The 17,591-nt window shown below is 38.7% G+C and overlaps 4 protein-coding genes across 9 annotated transcripts; 3 read left to right on the top strand and 1 right to left on the bottom strand.

Moving 5' to 3' along the window:
• Window positions 1-4,379: 4,379 nt before the first annotated feature.
• LOC117127458 lies at window positions 4,380-6,090 on the top strand. The gene is made up of 2 exons (XM_033277934.1): window positions 4,380-5,513; window positions 5,774-6,090. Exons 1-2 carry the CDS (start codon window positions 5,304-5,306, stop codon window positions 5,909-5,911), a joined length of 348 nt encoding a protein of 115 aa, XP_033133825.1. The 5' UTR covers window positions 4,380-5,303; the 3' UTR covers window positions 5,912-6,090.
• Window positions 6,091-6,265: 175 nt separating this feature from the next.
• LOC103836162 (B3 domain-containing protein REM7-like) lies at window positions 6,266-8,389 on the bottom strand. Of its 4 annotated transcripts, none has more exons than XM_009112396.3 (5): window positions 7,965-8,389; window positions 7,407-7,469; window positions 7,023-7,317; window positions 6,855-6,940; window positions 6,266-6,773 (listed from the first exon to the last, which is right to left on the bottom strand). In XM_009112396.3, exons 1-5 carry the CDS (start codon window positions 8,160-8,162, stop codon window positions 6,474-6,476), a joined length of 942 nt encoding a protein of 313 aa, XP_009110644.1. In that variant the 5' UTR covers window positions 8,163-8,389; the 3' UTR covers window positions 6,266-6,473. The 4 variants fall into 4 exon arrangements, with proteins under 4 accessions (XP_009110644.1, XP_009110645.1, XP_033133793.1 ...); XM_009112397.3 differs by having other exon boundaries at window positions 6,855-6,937; XM_033277902.1 differs by having other exon boundaries at window positions 6,266-6,940.
• A 58-nt stretch (window positions 8,390-8,447) lies between these two features.
• Window positions 8,448-10,180, top strand: LOC103836161 (transmembrane protein 64). Its single transcript, XM_009112395.3, has 4 exons — window positions 8,448-8,871; window positions 9,188-9,424; window positions 9,505-9,722; window positions 9,816-10,180. Exons 1-4 carry the CDS (start codon window positions 8,623-8,625, stop codon window positions 10,000-10,002), a joined length of 891 nt encoding a protein of 296 aa, XP_009110643.2. The 5' UTR covers window positions 8,448-8,622; the 3' UTR covers window positions 10,003-10,180.
• A 120-nt stretch (window positions 10,181-10,300) lies between these two features.
• Window positions 10,301-16,765, top strand: LOC103836160 (vacuolar sorting protein 18). Of its 3 annotated transcripts, none has more exons than XM_009112394.3 (24): window positions 10,301-10,472; window positions 10,595-10,786; window positions 10,868-11,080; window positions 11,164-11,303; window positions 11,490-11,585; window positions 11,819-11,886; window positions 11,968-12,069; window positions 12,186-12,330; window positions 12,451-12,594; window positions 12,707-12,826; window positions 12,987-13,043; window positions 13,124-13,183; window positions 13,368-13,475; window positions 13,682-13,824; window positions 14,052-14,130; window positions 14,231-14,293; window positions 14,376-14,506; window positions 14,587-14,692; window positions 14,879-15,067; window positions 15,274-15,501; window positions 15,605-15,760; window positions 15,878-16,039; window positions 16,217-16,333; window positions 16,423-16,764. In XM_009112394.3, the coding sequence occupies exons 2-24, from the start codon at window positions 10,624-10,626 to the stop codon at window positions 16,597-16,599; spliced, it is 2,967 nt and encodes a 988-aa protein (XP_009110642.1). In that variant the 5' UTR covers window positions 10,301-10,472; window positions 10,595-10,623; the 3' UTR covers window positions 16,600-16,764. The 3 variants fall into 3 exon arrangements, with proteins under 3 accessions (XP_009110642.1, XP_018509480.1, XP_033133735.1); XM_018653964.2 differs by having other exon boundaries at window positions 10,380-10,518; XM_033277844.1 differs by having other exon boundaries at window positions 10,472-10,490; window positions 16,423-16,765.
• Window positions 16,766-17,591: the final 826 nt, after the last annotated feature.

Raw genomic sequence — 17,591 nt, 5'->3', positions numbered from 1 at the left:
CTGTTTGAGGAGTAGTGAAGATTAATTAAACCTAATTACTGAGGCCAGAACCATTCGACTATTGTTCAATGAACTAACAAAGAGACGGGTTGATTTTTGCTTCACAATAATGTGTAAAGTATAGAGATAAATGATTTGACTTTTGCTGAGAATAACATGATTGACTTTTTCATATAGAATGCCAAAAAGAAAAAGAAAAAATAAATTTATCAAAGTCTCAGCATGATCTCTGTTACGAGTTTGATGTTGAGTAATGACGAAGTGAAGGCTAGAAGCACACAGAAGTAATTAGGAGTGGTACACACCACTTCTCTCTCACGTAGCGTGAGAGTCTTTTATATTATCTACCGACAACGATTAAACGATTACCGACATTCACCATTATTCTTGAGATTATTTGATGAAGAAACTATTTACAGTTACAACCCTATTACGCTGACTGAAAAACTTTACAAAAATATACATTATAAAATAAAAGCATTGGGCCAGACTCCATGGTCAGAATGTTCAGCCCATCGGATTAGATGAGATAAACATAACTTGACCACCAGTTTTCTAAACAGGCTGAATTAGTTTTATATCTTTTTGGATTTGGTCCGTAATAACTCTCCGTTAATGAACTCAATACCACACTTCCCTCTAAAACAATGTGATTACAACGCGGGTAATGAGAATGACGTGAAATTAAGATGGAATTACGGGTGGATTCGATTAGCAGTCTACCTGTATATGAAGTATGTTTATGTTTCGGATCCAAAAGTGAGTTGTCCTCAGCTTACAAAAAAGGTGAGTTGGCCTCAATTTTTTTGTAATTATCAAAAAAATTGGTCAACCTTTTGGGTTGATTAGAATAAAAGTTAGCTTAGTTTGAGCAGATGACAAGTTTCATAAGCTTCTAATTTAAAATCAATTGGCAGTAAATGGAGTGGTTCAAGTCTCTTATATACTATTCAATGTGGAATTTTCTCTCCAACATACTCTCTCGAGATAATGGTACGTATAACCATTAATCTCGCATAATCCATCATACCCCTCTAAGACAATGCTTTATTTTCTAGCAATCTGGATGGAACTGAGTTTTCTATGGGCCATCAGCTAGTGGGATGATCGGGTCACTGTTCGGACCGGATTAATGGATCAGGATGTTGGATCGGCTCTGATACCATAACAAGTTTTCTGGGTTTCCAACTTAAAATCAATTGACAGCAGGTAGAGTGGACCAAGTTTCTTATATATTACTCAATGTGGGATATTCTCTCAACAGTAGATAATAGATTTATAACAAGAAAATGTGTCCAATTAAATTATAAGAAACTTAATTATATTTCTATAGAGTTTCTTTGAATTTGCTTCGAAGTATAAACCTCCGTTGCTTCTCAATGTCTTGGTTATCTCGTTGTATATGTATTGCTTTCAAGCAACTAATATCCGTTTCATTCCTCATAAAAGTATGCTAAGTATATAAAATCAGAATATCATTATTAATATCACGTCGACCCATTACTTTCCATCTTTATCTTGTAGAACATAAACCCTAAAAATCTAAATACCATTTGATACAATCATTATCAAGAAGAAAAAATATCTAAAACACACATACATGAACGGGACATCACCTCATTTGTCCATCCTCCTCATCACTCAATCTCCTATACCTACTAAAATCATCTATACCCATAACTCTTTAATGAATTGTGGAAAGACTAAACTGACCTTGATTTGGGGGGATGGGTTGAATGAAAATCGAAAATTGTAATGTGATTGGGTTGGGTTTGTGATTGAAATCGTTGGTTTGGGAAGTTTGGTTAATGGTTTTATTAAAAAAAAATTAATTGAGAAAAGCTTAATCTTCTTCCTCCCCCCCCGCAGCTCCCCCCGCTCCCCTCCCCGAGCAGCTCCCTCCCCCATCCCCGCTCCCCCATCCGGCTCTGTCGCCGCAGCTTCTCTCCTCCTCCTCCATTTTCAAAGTGTTTCCGGAGGTCTAGAGTTGGGTATTGCAGGTAAACTCAGGTCCCCCAACTTCTCTTGAGAAATGCATGTATTTGGAATCGAGCTAGGAGCAATGCACAACGGCATTGTTTAGTTGATGGGTCAATTAGTATAGCGATTTGGTATAAAATGCATTAATGTGGTTGAATTAAACGTTGATAGATGCGATTCGAAACCTAGTGTTTTGGATTATTGTTGGAAAACTGAGAAAAGTGGAATAACTAGGAAAACTCGAACAACTGGTATAACTTTGTTTTTGTTGATCTTGTGCGATATTTTTGGCAGGATAGAATGACCAATAACGTATTCGTACATTTTACATATGAAGACTGCATGTATGGTATATCTGTGAAGGCATCAGTGGAGGATGTGACGTTGTCAATGTTACATGAAAAGATATATAAGAAGCTTGGGTTGGATGAACGTAAGGAAAAACTGAAATTGAGCTACATTCCGATGGTGATACGTTGCAAGAAAGCTGTAACTATTGCTGATGATGACGATCTTTATGTTTACCTCGGATGTGTCGATAAAGAGAACCAAAGATGTCTTTTGGTTGTGGAGAGTAGTGAAAGGTCGGGAGCGAGACCACAAGATAAACTTTCGATAGCGGGTAAAAGTTCTGTTGGTATGAACTACAACGATTTGCAGCTATTGGAACATGAAGTTGGACCTAATGCCATTACATTGTACGTTGGTGAGAACCAGGGGAATAACGAGGTGAGTGCTAAAGAGACTGGTACTGGTATGGAGACTGATACTGGTATGGAGACTGATACGGCTGCGGAGACTGATACGGCTGCGGAGACTGATACAGGTATGGAGAATGATACGGCTGCGGAGACTGATAAAGGTATGGAGAATGATACGGCTGCGGAAACTGATACTGGTATGGAGAATGATACTGCTACGGAGAATGAAACGGCTGCGGAGAATGAAACGGCTGCGGAGACTGATACCGTACATCCAACCGCCGATAAGTATGTTGAAGAGCCACCTGCAATAGTACGGAGTAGTTGTATAGAGGAATGGGGCGATGGTTTGAGTCTTAATAAACATGACGAATTTCCAAGTAAGAAGGCAATTCAGGAGATGGTGGATAGAGCTGCATATTGTGAATGTTATCGTTATGTCACTAAAAAGTCAGATCGAAATCGATTGGTGATAACATGTTCGCAAGCTGACTGCAAATGGGTAATACGAGCTTCAAGGATTGCTGGGACAGAAATTTTCTCAATAAAAAGCTACACGAAGATGCATACATGCTCGCGGACACAACAAAGTGACAGCAACGACAAGAGAAGAGCGTCAGCAGAAGTAGTGGCAAGTTTTTTGAATGAGGAATTCCCAGGAGATGTGCAAACTCCAACTCCAAAAGATATTAAGGCTCTGGTTAAGTCCAAACTTGGTGTCATGATATCCTACTCCACAGCATTGCGTGGAAAGAATTTGGCTTCTTGTGATACACGTGGTAGTCCGGAAGATAGCTACAGGATGATGTATAGCTATTTGTTCATGTTAGAGAAAATGAACACGGGAACAAAAACTAGTGTGAAATTGGATGACTCAGGTAAATTCAAGTACCTCTTCATAGCGTTGGGAGCTTGCATTGAAGGGTTTGCAGTTATGAGAAAAGTGATTGTTGTCGATGCAACATGGCTGAAGAACGGATATGGGGGTGTTCTAATTTTTGCCAAAGCTCAAGATCCTAACCGTCATTGCTATCCACTTGCGTTTGCTGTACTTGATGGAGAGAATCATGCTAGTTGGACCTGGTTTTTTGAGATGCTTAGAAGCGTTATACCAGACTCTTCTGAACTGGTTTTCATGAGTGATAGAAATCCAAGTCTGATATTTGCAATAGCAAACGTGTACCCTCAGGCTCACCATGGTCATTGTTTATGGCATTTGAAGGAAAATGTTAAAGGGCATGCTTCTAACGTCACCAAAGATGTAGTCGGGCATAGATTCATGGAGTTGGGAAAGATGTACACAATGGCTGATTTCAATGCTGCTTACGAAAGATTTAAGCTAAGGTTCCCTTCAGCTTACACGTATGTGGAGGAGAAAACTGAAAAAGACAAATGGGCAAGGGTTTTTTTCCCACGTGACAGGTACAACTTGGACACAAGCAACAGCGTGGAATCAATGAACAAAGTGTTTAGAGAGGCAAGGAGGTGGGCCTTGATACCAATGCTGGATTGTATCATTAGGACATTCTCTGATTGGTTTAATCAACGTCGGAAGGATGCTGTTTCACAATCATTGGGTACCATGCTAGTGCCTCTGGTTGAGAACTACTTGCACGATCTATGGGTTCTTGCGCGAACGCTACCTGTGCGGGAGCTTAATAGTTATGAGCTAGAGTACGAGGTCAAGGATAGTCAAGCGGAAGGGAAGGAAAAGAGTTAATAGACTTCCATCTGGTGGAGAACGCCGTAGGAGGACACAGAACAAAAAGCGGCCTAGGCAAAATTTTGGTTTCAATTGGCTGTTATTTGGAAATGGTTCAAGCCCTTCAGAGCAGAACACGGCCTAACCACAACTTGTTACTCTGTAATTTGTATTTTTTTTGGAAAACTCTGGAAAACTATTTTATCATCTTTGTAAAACTGCATTGTGTTTCGAGTGTGACATTATTATTATGTAGATGGAAACTTGATTCGTTATGACATTTACTATTATGATTACTCTAGTCTGACTAATAATTCAATTAAACATGTTTTTTTCAAAACTTTCTCAAAAATTATGAAAACTCTTACTATCTCCATAATAAACCTTATAGTTTCACTCACACTTTGTGAATGAAGAACATGTCACAAAAGAGATTATCAGGTAATGTTTGTTTCCCAAATATTTGTGCAGTGAACAAGATAAATATCATGTTCAAGTACTAAAATCGAAAGTAAAACAAGAAAACCAAACTGAAAGCACTGGTAACACTGAATAAATTATAAACCACAGAAAGTACAACTATGAGCAAATCTCGTAAAACTAGTATCTTATGTAAAACTAAGAACAAATTTCGGGGAGGGAAATGAAATTACATTGGCGCCAAAACATATGAGGGAAAATAATTATTTTAATTATTTTAACTATTTTCATTTTCTTTCTCTATTTTCTTCCATTTCCCCTCTATGTCACGTCCCATCTCTCTCTCTCTCCACTCCATCCCTCTACTTCTCTCCCTCCTCCCCCTTCTTTACCGAGCCATCTCTCTCTCTCTCTCTCTCTCCACTCCACTCCATCCCTCATTCCTCTCTCTCGATCTCTTTCGGTTTCTCCCATTTCTCTCTGACAGTAATAACTGAAGCATGACTCATCCCGACGAGGAGTACAGTCACATGAAGGCCTTGAAGAGACACAACGACATGCTTGGTTTCGTGGCTGATGCGCAGTACGGCGTCCCGACCAAGTGCCCGTGTGGTGGAGGTATCATTCCCGAGGTATCTCCGTGTAACAAGTTTCCCAATGATTTTGATACGCAACCTGGAAGGAGGTACTTCACCTGCAAAAACTTTGAGGTAATTTTCATGTTGTGCAAAACTGGTAAAACTTGTATAACTAGAACCTGCTAAGCAGGTAAAACTTGCATAACTTGCTAGGAAAACTAGGAAAACTAGGAAAACTAGGAAAACTAGAAAAACTAGAAAAAACTAGGAAAACTAGAAAAACTAGAAAAAACTAGAAAAACTAGAAAAAACTAGAAAACTAGGAAAACTAGGAAACTGGTAAAACTGGAAAACTTGAAAAACTTGTATAACTTGTGATAAAACTTGTGCAGAATAATGGTCTCCACTTTCGTACGCCGTGGGTGATCGCGATTCAGGACGAGGTTACTAAGTTAGTAGACCGTGTCAAAGAGATGGCTGAGGAGATTGATCGCCTCAAGGCTCAGCTTTACCAACTCCACCGTCCATGATCCCATCTTGTTGCTCTAAGTTGTTGTTGTTCTAAGTTGTTGTTGTTCTATGTCTTATGATGGTACTTTGATCCATGTTGCTACTTTCCTTCTCTATGTGTGTGTCTTATGACTCTATGTGTGTGTCTTATGACTTAAACTATCTATCTAATGTTTATGTGTTTTGTGGTTTACTTCTCTATGCGTGTGTCTTGTGACATTATACTAAAATAACAAGTTTGCAACATCAAACCAAAATCAAGAAAATGATTAACTAAAAGTCGAAAAATGATTAACTAAAGTCACAGACCAAATCTATATTATCATTCAGGACGTGAAAATGATTAACCAAAAGTCGAAACTCTATATAACTAATTGACATGAAAATGATTAACTAAAAGTTTGCAACATCAAACCGAAATAACAAGTTCAAAGTACCATCAAATCAAAATAACAAGTTGAAAGTACCAAAAAGCAAACATATAAAAGACACACAAAATAAGTTCAAAGCACAAGACATTGTGCTCTTAAGATCAAGTCACAACCAACATAGACGCGTCCCCAACTAGAACACATGATCTTCCTAGTTCACCCGGGAGGAAGAAGCAATGTCACCTGCAGATTTAAGACACTCCTTACTTGGAGAACAGACACACATCAATGGCAAAGTGTTCCCATCTCCAACCACATTGAAGACAAAGCTGTCTCCAATGTGGCATTTGTTTTCAGCACAGAACTTTCTCCACCCTTTGATGTAGTAGAAGCCGCCTGATTCGTTAAATCGCATTGACACATTCCACGCCTTTCCCTCTATGTTCACTAGTTTCGCCTTCTTGCATTCTTTGTTCAGAGCATTACAACCAGTAGCCCCCACAGGGAGATTCTGCAACAAAAGAACATAAACATATGTGTCAGAACAACATAAAGATGTGTAAGTACACAAAAGAACACTCGTTTCACTCACAAGTTTGTCTTCACGGACATTAGAATCCGTGACCTCAGCCTTAAAACAGTAGTCCCACGAGTAAGAAAACCTAGCCCCTGTTCCTGCTGAAACACAAGAAACAAACAACAACTTCAAAAAACCTCATAAGTAACCTATGCTAGTGCGGTGACTTTGAATCACACTTACTATTGTTCTGGTGGTCATGGGCTTCTTCCATTGAGTTGGGATATGTGTACTGGATGTCACAGCAGCTCGGACCAAAGGGAGTGACGTGAAAGACCATGGAACCTTTGAGTTTGAAGATGACAATGTCTCCTATTCGAAGGTCATGTGCCTCAGCGAACTCCTTCCAACCTCGGGTGAGTCGCCTCTCTTCTTGTATCACTTGCCATGTTTGATCCATAGCGTCGGATGTTAGTGTCCATGTGTTCCCATTCGTCTTCCCTTGGATGTGCTTGGAGAAAAATACAATGGGTATTGTCTGCAATCAAGATTTGAGGTAAGTTACACAAACAAGGAAGAAATCAGGTTCTTGCAATCAAGAAAAGGCAATACAGAGAGTGTGTTTACCAAGTGAGTCTGGAATCCAGGAAGCAAAGGTTGGAAGAAATGAGGTTCTTGCGGTTGCACCATCTGCAAACAAGAAACAAAAGCTAGACAAAGTTAGACGCATGTCAAGGAACTTGCTAAAGTCACAGACCAAATCTATATCATTCTATATCATTTTCAGTTTTATTTAACCATTTGCTAAAACCGAAAACTAGCAAATGAACTCAATCAAGCATCATGAACTCCATCGACTGAGCTAGCATAAAATTCTCAATCAAGCATCATGCACTCGATATAACCAAAACTAGCATCATGAACTCGATCAACAGATCTAATTCATGAACTCAATCAATCAAATACGCTAAGCAAAGCCGTCACTCGATCGATGGACCGAATCTAAAAAACCCTAAGCAACTTAATTAACCATTTGGTGGTGTCGCCATCTAAAAAACCCTAAGCAACACTAAACAAAGCCGACGTTTTCTCCAACCCTAAAGAAATGAACCGACGTTTTGTAGTTTCTTCATAAAAATGGTAAACTCGATCGATGGAGAAACAGAACCGACGAGGAAGACATACCTTCGGTTGTGTCGCTATCGGTGGGATTGGCCGTTGCTGGTCAGGAGTCTCCTCTTCGGTGGAATTGGCCGTCGCTGGTGGGGGTAGCGGGGATCTCCCTCGGTTGTGTCGCCGAAGTGTCGAGAGAGGGAAGGGCTTCCCGAAAATGAGAGGGAATCGGGTCTGGTTTGGGGATTTAAGATAGGGAATTGGTACCATTCGGTTTTTGGACGGTTATGTTTTAATTTCGGGTCGAAATTAGGGATTGGTTCGTGGTTCAACTCAATTCGGTTATTCCTTTGGTTAAGGTAGGTACAACCGGTAAATACTTCAAATGTTCTAGGGTTAAATGTAATTTCCGGCTTTTTATTTAACTTACCATTTTTGTTTTGTTTTCATGTCTTACAGAGATTAGAGATATAGCTGGGTGGGTATAGGAGATGATGTCCCTACATGAACTTGTGGTGACGACATATCACTAGGGAAATATAAAAGCAAGTGACTCAACAACGCGCCTAAATATCGGCGCTTCTCAAGCAACAGCTAGTAAACAACAACTCATTCATCTCGCCGAATACGACACCGTTCTGATCATTTAAACAATAATTCAGATTCTTCCTTTTTTCCTTCGAATCTTAAAACCCATTAGCTCTCTCTCAATCCGATCGTCGCTCGATCAATGACGTACAGCGATGGCGTCGACAAGACGGTGCCTGAGCTGAAACTGAGAATCGAGGATTCCGAAAAGGGAGATTATGTGAAACTAAGAGGAGGATCGGACGAAGAAGAGCAACGATCTCCGGCGGAATCGTCGGGATGTTCGTTAGGGTCTGTCTGGTTCTGGGTTAAATCGATCGCCCTCGTCGCTTGTGTTGGTGTATTAGCATTTGTAATTATCAAATGGGTTGCTCCATTTTTGATCGAAAAGGTTAGTTTTTTATTTTTAGGTTGAAAATTAGGGTTCTTGTGTGTTTAAATTCAGCTTGTTTTAGGGTTTAGGGATTCAAAACTTAATTTTGACGGTGTATAGAAGGTATTGGATAGATGATTTATGAGCCCAGTCACTAAAGTTTGAAGCTTTCACTCAAATCTACAATATGTGAATCGTCTATTGTTCTTCATCTACAATGTTTGATTGTGTTAACTTTTTGATGTGTTTGCTAGTGTTTTGTAACCATTGTTTTGATGAGATTAGCAATGTGAAGTTTATCTTTTTTTCTTATGTTGATGTGTCTATTTTTCAGGAGCTGATTCCATTTATAAATTGGGTGAGAAGCACATTCAGCATCCCGGTGCTAGGTCTTCTCCTCTTTGCCTCGGTTGCTTTGTTCCCAAGCATTCTTCTTCCTTCCTCTCCTTCCATGTGGATGGCCGGTCTTACGTTTGGTTATGGGAAAGGGTTTTTATTGATTTTATCGGCAGCGTCGATAGGTGTTACTCTTCCTTTCTTGATTGGACATCTCTTCCTTCACAAGATGCAAGTAAGCGGCAACATCCGAATTACTTGGTTCTTATGGGCTCTTTGGTTTGCAATTACTTATTAAGCTTTCTTGTCCTGCAGGAATGGTTGAAGCAATACCCGAAAAAAGCAGCCATACTTCGAGCAGCAGGCGAAGGAACCTGGTTTCATCAGTTTCAAGCAGTCGCGTTAATCCGTGTCTCGCCATTCCCTTACATGGTTTACAACTACTGCGCATTGGCGACTGGAGTTCACTACGGTCCTTACATCTTAGGCTCTCTTGTTGGAATGGTTCCTGAGATCTTTGTCTCAATCTACACGTATATCTCCTCTCTCTCTGTCTCTAACTCTGTTTCTATGTTAAGGTCATGTTCCGCAGAATCTTTGAACTGGTGTTTTTTGGTTTTTGGCAGGGGAATAATGCTGAGAACGCTAGCTGTTGCATCAGATAAGAGACACACTCTTTCGGTCGTGGAGATAGTAGTGAATGTTCTTGGTTTCTGTGTAACTGCGAGCGCGACTATAGTCTGCACTATCTATGCGAAGAAGAAGCTAAGCTCAATGCAATCAGATGAAGTAGAGACATTACCAAACGTTTAAAGAGCCATCATATAATCTTCTAACACGGATCTTGGAACACATCATATTATATAAATATTTTGTTTTTTTAATATTAATTTGGAAATGTATATCTCTGCTTTATTTTTCTTGTATATATATTCTCAACTGAATTTTGAATTTCTTATATCTCATTAGATCATCTATATTTTTTCCCATATAATTCGACTATCTTATTAATTTAGTCATTTACCAGTTTAATCAAGATGATCCTGGAATAAAACCAATCGAACCAGACTAAACCGGATACTTGTAGGAATAGAATTGTCTTCTCTCGGCTTGGTTCAATTTAAACCATTTATCCGGTTTGTCTGGTTTAAAGCTGGTTAACTCAACCGTTTCGTTGTTTTAATGAGTCAGCGAAAATAAATCCGCCGGAAGCCATTCGAGAGACGGTGCCGTTTCGTAACGAACGATTCGCCTTTCCCGTGCCGGCGTCTTCTCCGACGGAGGTAACGACTCCGATTGTTGTGAGCATTGTAGAAACCTAATGAAAATGTAAATTATCGAGTGTATATCTGTGATTATGTGTTGATTCTGCGATTGAGAAGCCATAAGTCTCTTTTGTGTGCAGTTTCAGCTAAGAGGGGGGGAGAGAAAGAGATGGATCAAGGAAGGCAAGTGTTTGCAGTGGATCTTCTCGAGAGATATGCCACAAAGAATCGTGGCATGATCACATGTATGGCTTCTGGAAACGATGTGATTGTTCTTGGAACAAGCAAAGGATGGATCATCCGCCACGATTTTGGACTTGGGAGTTCTTATGGTAATATCTCATTTTCACCATATACAATCTTGTTTCTCTTGTCAGTGTTAAAATGTACAATAATCTTTGTTTGAGTTATAGATATTGATCTCTCTGTTGGTCGAACTGGGGACCAATCGATCCACAAGGTTTTTGTTGATCCTGGTGGTAGCCATTGCGTTGCTACGGTGACTGGTGTTGGAGGAGCTGAGACTTTTTACACTCATGCTAAATGGCCTAAGCCGCGTGTCTTGAGCCGTTTGAAAGGCTTGCTGGTTAACGCGGTGGCTTGGAACAAGCAGCAGATAACAGAAGGTTATGTTTTGGTGTGTTATATGAGTCTTTTTTTTTTGTTCAGGTGGATATTGATATTATTATTGTCTTCCCCCTGAATTCAGTTTCAACTAAGGAGATCATCCTTGGCACTCAGGATGGGCAGCTGTTTGAGATGGCTGTCGATGAGAAGGATAAGAGAGAGAAGTACGTCAAGTTTTTGTTCGAACTTGAAGAACTTCCCGAGGCCTTCATGGATTTACAGGTACCGTACTACCGTTTTACTTTGTATTGGTTTAGTTGGTGGTGGTTCCTTTTCTCGGTTCAGTGATTTTGATAAGCCATTAAGCGTGAATGAATTTATGGTAGGTTAAAAAGTTTTATCCCCGATGAGAACTTTTGTTAAGTTCTTTCGTTGGCTTTACGACTTCAATCACTGTCTTTTGTGTAGATGGAAACAGCCAACATAAGCAGTGGAATGAGGTACTATGTGATGGCTGTAACTCCTACTCGACTCTATTCCTTCACCGGGATTGGAACATTAGAAGTAAGCTAAACTCTCTTCATCATTTCTTTTCGAACATGTATTCTGATCAATTTATTCCCTATGGTTGGGCTTCAGAGGTGAAACCTGATTATTATCCCCTTCAGATATCACAGCAAAAGATTGAATCCGACCTCTCATTGTTAGATCGTGTTGATTCCATATCTATGATCTCCTGAAAATCTGAATTAGCTTTTCTTTCATTCAAGATCTAATTCCTATGTGTTTACTTCCAGTCTGTCTTTGCTAGTTATAAAGAACGTGCAGTTCGTTTTATGGAACTTCCTGGTGAAATACCAAACAGGCAAGTGCTAATCACCTTATATGAAAGAAATCACAAAGCGTAACCCTGCTCGCTGAACATATAATGTTTGTCGTCTCTCAGTGAACTACATTTCTTTATAAAGCAACGAAGAGCGGTGCATTTTGCATGGCTTTCAGGAACAGGAATTTATCATGGTGGCCTAAATTTTGGAGCTCAGCACAGGTAGAAATAGAGTACCTATATCCCTCCGACTTTTATGCTGGGATCATTGTATACTTACCCTGTTTCATCTTTTTAGATTATATCATTCTGTAATTTGATTGAAACTTGTTTGGTAGTAATCCAAATGGTGATGAGAACTTTGTGGAGAGCAAAGCGCTGTTGGACTACTCAAAACTGAGTGATGGCACTGAGGTAGTCAAGCCTAGTTCAATGGCACTCTCAGAGTATCATTTCTTGCTTCTTATTGGGAATAAGGTTAAGGTATGTTTTGGACACATGAGTTTTATACATCCCTCGTTGCAGTTTGATCTGGCTACATATGTCTTTTGTGTATTTGTGTGCTTACTTTCTGGTTTCTGCATTCCTTAAATGTGGTGGTAGGTTGTGAATCGGATAAGTGAACAAATCATAGAAGAGCTCCATTTTGATATATCGGCTGATTCAGCTTCGAGGGGCATCATAGGACTTTGCAGCGATGCCTCTGCTGGCCTTTTCTATGCGTATGATCAGAATTCGATCTTCCAGGTCTGTTTGGTGTTTAGCTTGTACTCGTTTATAATGATCTTAGTTAACTACTTGAGTCAATTTTTCTGATATCTTATACTTTCTCATCTCAATTTTGGGATGTCTTCTCTAGGTTTCTGTAATTGACGAAAGCAGAGATATGTGGAAGGTTCACCTAGACTTGAAAGATTATGCTGCAGCTTTAGCAAACTGTCGTGACCCTCTCCAGAGAGACCAAGTTTATTTAGTTCAGGTAATCTTTGATGTCCATCACCGTTGGTTAAGTTACTAGGACGATGTTTCTCATGCATACCTGTCATATCTGCAATTCCCTTTTATCATCATAGTATATTAGTATTGCTGAGAATCTAGCTTGTTTTGATTACGTGTGAATTGGGCACATTGTCTTGTAGGCAGAAGCTGCATTTGCCAACAAGGAATATCTACGAGCAGCATCATTCTATGCCAAAGTAATCTCTAGTTCCTTTGTTTTACTTTGCTCTAACATGGATATGATTCATTTGACGTGGTTAAATGTTTTTCTTTGCAGGTCAATTATGTAATATCTTTTGAAGAGGTCACCTTGAAGTTTATTAGTATAAACGAACTGGTAAACATTTACATTTTATCTTTGCTTGTATATATATATATATATATATATATATATATATATATATGTAAAACTCATCTCAAGACATCAATCTCTATTTCCGTGCTTGCTGCTCATGAGAAAAAAATGTGTATCGTATGTGGGCTTTAATATTCACCGCTTTTTATTCGTTATGTGATTGCAGGAATCTTTGAGAACATTCCTGTTGCGAAAGCTTGATACTCTCTCAAAGAACGATAAATGCCAAATTACGATGATATCAACATGGGCAACAGAGCTATATCTGGACAAGGTTTAGCATTTACTTCTATGCCCCACTTATTCTCCGTTCTTACTTCTTAGTAAACACATATTTTGTGGTTTCTAGTCTTCAATAAATGTTTTATACTTCACACTTCATTTGATCCAGTGTCAGAGTTCCTCTTGTTGATTTTACTTTCTGGTTTCTTCCTGAGCTTATTTATCTTATTTCCGTGTGGTTATTGAATGTGCCTTTAGATAAATCGTCTGCTTTTGGAAGATGACACTGCTATAGAAAATCGTAACTCAGAGTATCACTCAGTCATTCAAGAATTCCGTGCTTTCATGAGCGACAGCAAGGATGTATTAGATGAGGCGACCACCATGAAACTTCTGGAGAGGTAATTTCCATAAGCCTCCCAGGAAAGATATCAAAATCTATCTTTAGCCACAGAGAACTTAGACCTTTATGATGATGGTGTGTTTTATTTTCTGGAATAGTCTGTTCTCTTTAAGACTGTTCTAAGCACACGACTGTTCCAGGCACATCTCCTAGAATATCTTGCTTGCAGTATTTAACATCTGCTTTCTTCTTTTTTTCATCTCTTTTTTACTTCTTTTCTTGTAGTTATGGTCGGGTTGAAGAGTTGGTATATTTTGCAAACCTGAAGGAGCAGTATGAAATCGTTATTCACCATTATATTCAGGTGAAGGGCGTGATAAGTTTTATGTTCCTAATTGATCCATAGAGATACGAGGTCTTACTCAGGCTTGTTTAATTTATTGAGTTTATTTTTTATCCATTAGCAAGGGGAAGCAAAGAAGGCTTTGGAGGTGCTCCAGAAATCTTCAGTTTCAGAAGAGCTTCAGGTGTGTAAAAAGTAACACCAGTTTCTTTTTAAAGTGGTCTCCAAAATTTTCTTATAGCTAAAATATATTTTACACATTTCAGTATAAATTTGCGCCAGAGCTTATTATGCTTGACGCGTATGAAACCGTTGAAGCATGGATGGCCAGTAAAAATCTTAACCCAAGGAGACTAATTACTGCAATGATGCGTTACTCAAGCGAACCTCATGCAAAGTAATGGCCCACTTCTCAACTAAATGTTCATTCACATTGTCTTATTAATCTCACCAGTAATTCCTCAAATTAAAATGCAGAAACGAGACACATGAAGTCATAAAATATCTTGAGTTTTGCGTCCACCAATTGCATAACGAGGATCCAGGGATTCACAATTTACTTCTCTCATTATATGCCAAGCAGGTCTGGTTGGTTCCCTTGAATATTTCTTTGATTTAGTCATTAAACTCTTAGAAGCCTGTTCTTAATCCGAAAAGTAACAGCGAGGGATACTACTCAGTACTCACTAACTTCGTTTCCACTTGTAAGATTATGACAAGAAGTTATAACAGTGATGCATAACGTTTTTCTTTTTATATATCCATTTAGGAAGATGACAGTGCTCTTCTCCGTTTCCTGCAATGCAAATTTGGGAAAGGTCGAGAGAACGGCCCTGAATTTTTCTATGATCCCAAATATGCGTTGCGCTTGTGTCTCAAGGAAAAGAGAAGTCGTGCCTGTGTCCATATATACAGCATGATGTCTATGCATGAAGAGGCAGTAGCCCTTGCTCTTCAGGTAATAATTCCATTTTATCAAAAAGTGGTATTATTCATTTCTGTCTTCTAATCTTTAGATCATTGACATATTTTGAAACAAAACTGCTACTGAAAGATACTGAATTCACTACATTTATGGTTCCAGTTTGTCTCTTTAGGTTTGGTTGAACATTTTTACTAGAGCTTTCTTCTGGTAGTGGTTGAAAAGTGTTTTCTCTTTTACAGATTGACCCAGAGCTTGCTATGGCTGAAGCTGATAAGGTTGAAGATGATGAAGACTTGAGAAAGAAGTTGTGGCTGATGATTGCAAAGCATGTCGTCAAGCAGGAAAAAGGAGCCAAAAGGGAAAACATAAGGAAAGCTATTGCCTTTCTCAAGGAAACTGATGGCCTTCTAAAGATTGAAGATATTTTGCCGTTCTTTCCCGACTTTGCCTTAATTGATGACTTCAAGGTTAGTAAACTTATACTCTCTTCCAAGCACACAAACGCTCTGTCTTGGGCCAACAAAGTTGCTATTCCGCTTTTCTTATTTTGTTCAAATACCGTTTGTGCAGGAAGCGATTTGCTCGTCTCTGGAGGATTACAACAAGCAAATAGAACAACTGAAAGAGGAGATGAATGATGCCACACGTGGTGCAGATAATATTAGAAATGATATCAGTGCCTTAACTCAAAGATATGCTGTGATCGACCGTGAAGAGGAATGCGGGGTAAGATCATCCTTAGATTGAATAACCTTTTATCATATAAGGATACGATTCAATCTCAAAAAGTTTTTGGAAGCACCAACATCACCAGCACATCTTTTACATTTGAATGTAATATAGGTTTGTAAACGTAAAATCTTGACGATGACCGGGGATTTCAGAATGGCCCAGAGTTATTTTTCAGCTGGACCACTGGCTCCTTTCTATGTATTTCCTTGTGGACATTCTTTCCATGCACAGTGCCTGATCACACACGTCACAAGCTGTGCACACGAAGAGCAAGTAAGTCATAAACCATGAGTTCTTGTTAAAAGTTCCCTCTTGTTTACCGCTGCGTATTTGATACGGCAAATTTTAGCTTGCTGCTACTTTCAGCAATATATACATCTCGAGATTTGTGAACCGATGTTAACAATTGCGAGTTCATTGTTCGATTGGTTATCCTAAAAATCTGTCTAGGCCGAGCATATACTCGATCTGCAGAAGCAGCTGACATTGCTTGGTAGCGAACCGCCGAGGAATATAAATGGTAATCGATCTGATGAACCCATAACGAGCACAACTACTGCAGACAAGGTAGGGACATTTGTTTCATTTTTCGTTTTATTATTCCCTTTATTCTCCTAACATCAATGTCTTGACATACTTTCCTTACCGTGAGGCAGCTTCGATCAGAGCTAGATGATGCTATCGCCAGTGAATGCCCATTCTGTGGAGAACTAATGATCAATGAGATCAGTCTGCCTTTTATTAAACCCGAGGAAACGCAACATTCTGCTTCATGGGACCTCCGACCACAAACCAACTTAGCTAACCAGAGGACCATTTCTTTGCCTGTTTGATTTATGTAACACCGTGACTTCCTTTTTCATGTAATCTCTTCTTGAGCTAGCCTTGGACTGTGAATGTGATTTTTGAGGTTGAGTGTAATATTACTATTAAAAGTGCTTCTTGAGATAACATACAATAAGTTTGCTCACCTACTTGTGTCTATACGTTTTCTTGACTATTATATCAATCTTACAGCACTGGTAAATAAAATTAATTACTAGTTACAGTTACACAGAAAGTAAAGTCGGCTTAAATTTTGGAAAAAGATATATGTAGAGCAACCAATTATATGTACGAAATTAGAATATAAGCATATATTCTTCTTCTTTTTAACAGTTTTTTCATGAATTTGGTCCCTCATTGATTTAACTTTTCCCTTTATTCCAACAACAAACAAAAAAACTTTGAATCTTGACATAAAAATAATACAAAAGTGATAATAAATCAATTGATAGCCTCACATAGGTTGGACCAAATGACAAACTCACAAGCTGTCATTATCTGTCTCAACTCCTATTTTCATTTTACTGAAAACAATATACAAACATAAACTCTTGACAAAGTTTTGCTTTACAACTAACCCGATAGATTTATTTATATATATGCAATTATGAGAACGAAACCACAACAACTTGGATTTATTTACATCCTATATGAAATCAAGCATGTAAGATGATAGTAATAGTATTAACTATATAGAAGCCTAAAATATCTAGTGGTGTAACCACCTTAAAACGTTAACTATATTCGAACACACATTGGCAAGTAAGTCTAAGTAAGTCTAATGATACACTCAACCTTACATTAGCTAAAACATCATCATCAACTTATCAAGGACCTATTTAATACAGATTCAATTTTGGTTGCCACGTTTCGTTCAGCCGAATAGAGGTTGCTTCGTCAATTATAGTAAACATGTGTATTAAAAAAGTTTAGAAAATAAAAATCAAACTTTTTGTTAACAAAGAACAAACTCTTAAGCTAGCAGCTTTTTGATCAAAAT

This window comes from Brassica rapa, chromosome A08 (assembly GCF_000309985.2).
Source record: "Brassica rapa cultivar Chiifu-401-42 chromosome A08, CAAS_Brap_v3.01, whole genome shotgun sequence".
NCBI classification, from domain to species: domain Eukaryota; kingdom Viridiplantae; phylum Streptophyta; class Magnoliopsida; order Brassicales; family Brassicaceae; genus Brassica; species Brassica rapa.
The sequence above is the reverse complement of the archived record's forward strand: the minus strand, read 5'-3'. Positions and strand labels throughout refer to the sequence as shown.

Excerpts from the sequence above, each read along its gene's own strand:
- LOC117127458 (XM_033277934.1), top strand. The coding sequence starts at position 5,304 with ATGACTCATCCCGACGAGGAGTACAGTCACATGAAGGCCTTGAAGAGA. Across the intron at positions 5,514-5,773 it reads TCACCTGCAAAAACTTTGAG|AATAATGGTCTCCACTTTCG; the intron begins GTAATTTTCATG and ends AAACTTGTGCAG.
- LOC103836162 (XM_033277902.1), bottom strand. The coding sequence starts at position 8,162 with ATGGTACCAATTCCCTATCTTAAATCCCCAAACCAGACCCGATTCCCT. Across the intron at positions 7,470-7,964 it reads CGATAGCGACACAACCGAAG|ATGGTGCAACCGCAAGAACC; the intron begins GTATGTCTTCCT and ends TCTTGTTTGCAG. Across the intron at positions 7,318-7,406 it reads CTGGATTCCAGACTCACTTG|ACAATACCCATTGTATTTTT; the intron begins GTAAACACACTC and ends TCTTGATTGCAG.
- LOC103836161 (XM_009112395.3), top strand. The coding sequence starts at position 8,623 with ATGACGTACAGCGATGGCGTCGACAAGACGGTGCCTGAGCTGAAACTG. Across the intron at positions 8,872-9,187 it reads CTCCATTTTTGATCGAAAAG|GAGCTGATTCCATTTATAAA; the intron begins GTTAGTTTTTTA and ends TCTATTTTTCAG. Across the intron at positions 9,723-9,815 it reads ATCTTTGTCTCAATCTACAC|GGGAATAATGCTGAGAACGC; the intron begins GTATATCTCCTC and ends GGTTTTTGGCAG.
- LOC103836160 (XM_033277844.1), top strand. The coding sequence starts at position 10,624 with ATGGATCAAGGAAGGCAAGTGTTTGCAGTGGATCTTCTCGAGAGATAT. Across the intron at positions 13,184-13,367 it reads TTATTAGTATAAACGAACTG|GAATCTTTGAGAACATTCCT; the intron begins GTAAACATTTAC and ends ATGTGATTGCAG. Across the intron at positions 16,040-16,216 it reads GCTGTGCACACGAAGAGCAA|GCCGAGCATATACTCGATCT; the intron begins GTAAGTCATAAA and ends AAATCTGTCTAG.